The 2,519-nt window shown below is 38.5% G+C and overlaps 1 protein-coding gene across 1 annotated transcript in view; it reads left to right on the top strand.

Moving 5' to 3' along the window:
* The window catches only part of LOC108167162 (tripartite motif-containing protein 16-like), a 10,010-nt gene extending 9,372 nt beyond the window's left edge, over nucleotides 1-638 (top strand). Inside the window, exon 4 of the mRNA XM_017310283.1 lies at nucleotides 91-638. Coding sequence (XP_017165772.1) covers nucleotides 91-638 — 548 coding nt within the window. The remainder of the gene's footprint in view (nucleotides 1-90) is intronic.
* Nucleotides 639-2,519: the final 1,881 nt, after the last annotated feature.

The following is a 2,519-nucleotide window of genomic DNA, read 5'->3' as shown; positions in this document are numbered from 1 at the left end:
CAGAGCTCAGAGACAATCTGCAGGACGTCCTGAGAGACACATGGACAAACATCTCACTGAAGATCACTGAGGTTGAGGGTTCACTGACAGAACCAGAACCAAAGAGCAGAGCTGGATTCCTTAAATATTCACAAGAAATCACTCTGGATAGAAACACGGCAAACAGATTTCTGTTATTATCTGAGGACAACAGAAAAGTAACGAGGGTAGAAGAACAACAGTCTTATCCTCATCATCCAGACAGATTTGCTGTTTCTTTTCATGTCCTCAGTAGAGAGAGTCTGACTGGACGATGTTACTGGGAGGTGGAGTTGGGAGGAAGAGTATGTGTAGCAGTTTCTTACAAGAACTTCAGCAGAAAGGAAGGATTTGGATTAAACGACATATCTTGGTCATTATTTTGTACCAAAAACAGTTGCGTACTTTTTCATAACAACATTAAAACTCCAGTACCAGGTCCAGTTTCCTCCAGAATAGGAGTGTACCTGGATCATATAGAAGGTATTCTGTGTTTCTACAGCGTCTCTGAAACCATGACTCTGATCCACAGAGTCCAGACCTCATTCACTCAGCCTCTGTATGCTGGGATCTGGCTTTATGGTAATAAATCCTCAGCTGAGTTTGTTAAACTTAAATAGTCAGCAGTGACCTGAGGTCCAGCTTCTTTTAAATGTGCATTTTAGTTTCAGTTGTTTTAGTCTCCTCTGTTGTTGCTGAGAACTTTGTAGTCATTTCTTCACTGCTCAGAGATCAGCTGTCTTTCTTTAACATCTTTTTGTTTTGTTGGTGTTGGAGTTCTTTTGAGTGCTGCCCCTTCCTGTTTTTGTTCACCCATGGAGATTCTTACTGCTAAGGAGGATTTTGATTCATTAATTACGTTTACATTAATTACTCTTTCATTTGTTGAAATCCGTGTAAAAATTAACTGATGGAAACTGATTGCTACGATTGTCATCAATCGGGAAATTGTCATTAATTTGTTGGACGAAGATCAGATTATGATGATGCATATTTTTAAAACTCAAATAGTGTTTAGTATGGTGTGGAAAGTGAAATGTAAAAGGATGTCAGCAGCTAGAAACAACTTTCAGTTGCCAGTATAGACAACTGTGATCCTTTTCAGCATTTATTGTAATTGAATGGGTAAAAATCAGGAAAGTGATCCATTTCATGACAATTTTCTTTCCAAAGAAAAAATTTGTTTTTGAACATTGAAGCAAAGATGCCAAAGTGTGGAATGATGTCTTGGTTTAGTGTAAAAAAATTCACTTATTCATAATCTATAAAAGATGTTTTCAGAAAGCAGTCCATTCATTTCTAGATTTAGCAGAGAACAAATTCTCTCCTGATTGTAGAGGTCTTCTGTACAATCAGGAGGCTCTGAGTGGAGTTATATAGTAAACAACATTGATTACATTAATTAAGATTATGCTTTATGTGTTTGGTGCTTTATATGAGACTTTATACAACATCCAAGTTTATTTTCTGCTTTAATGATTGTATCAGTGTGATGTTGTAATATTGTAAAAATCTGAATAATCCAAATTTATTTGTAACATTTAGTTGATTTTGATGATTTAATCTTTCATCCTGGTGAACTTTTATAAAAGAAAAATAAAGAATATTAAAGCTGACACCTTTTGAATTCGTGTGAGACATGCACACATTTCAGATTGCTTGCCAATCTGAAATTTGATTTCAGATTGGCAAGGCCAACTCCAAGCATGTAGTCTAGATGGTTTATTCAGGAGGAAATAGTGATGAGGTTCAGGTGTTTATCTGAAATAGAATCGGCCTACAGTACCACTGAAAATCCTATAGAGTGCACTATGCCATCCATCCATCCATCCATCCATCCATCCATCCATCCATCCATCCATCCATCCATCCATCCATCCATCCATCCATCCATCCATCCATCCATCCATCCATCCATCCATTAACACCTTTGTCCCTAGTGGTGAGGAGGGGTGCTGGTGCCTATCTCCAGCGAACATTTCGGGCGAGAAATGTTGGCGACCTGTACACCCTGGACAGGTCGCCCATTGCAGGGCAACACAGAGACAAACAGGACACACAACCATGCACACATTCACATCTAGGGAGAATTTAGAGAGATCAATTAACCTGACAGTCATGTTTTTGTACTGTGGGAGGAAGCCGGAGTACCTGGAGAAAACCTGCCATGCACAGAGAGAACATGCAAACTCAGGCACTATACCACCATAGCTCAGAGAATAGACTTTAAAATATTGTTGTTAGTTTATAAATTACTGAAATAATACATTAAAGATCTGCTGTTGTCATAGCAACCTTCCAGATCTCTTAGATGTTCTGGTTCTTGTTTCAAGACAAAATTCCTGCTGGACATCAGCCGATTAGGGCCAATTTTTATGTCTGATTACTGCTAACCATGAGTTGCACTTTGGTGGAGATTTTAGCACTGCTGCTTTACAGGAAGGTTGTTAATTTGAATCTCAAACCAAGGACTTTTTGCATGGAGTCTTTGTGGATTCTCT

The sequence above is a fragment of the Poecilia reticulata genome, linkage group LG18 (assembly GCF_000633615.1).
Source record: "Poecilia reticulata strain Guanapo linkage group LG18, Guppy_female_1.0+MT, whole genome shotgun sequence".
Classification (NCBI taxonomy): Eukaryota; Metazoa; Chordata; class Actinopteri; order Cyprinodontiformes; family Poeciliidae; genus Poecilia; species Poecilia reticulata.
This window is presented reverse-complemented; position numbering and strand designations above follow the sequence as displayed.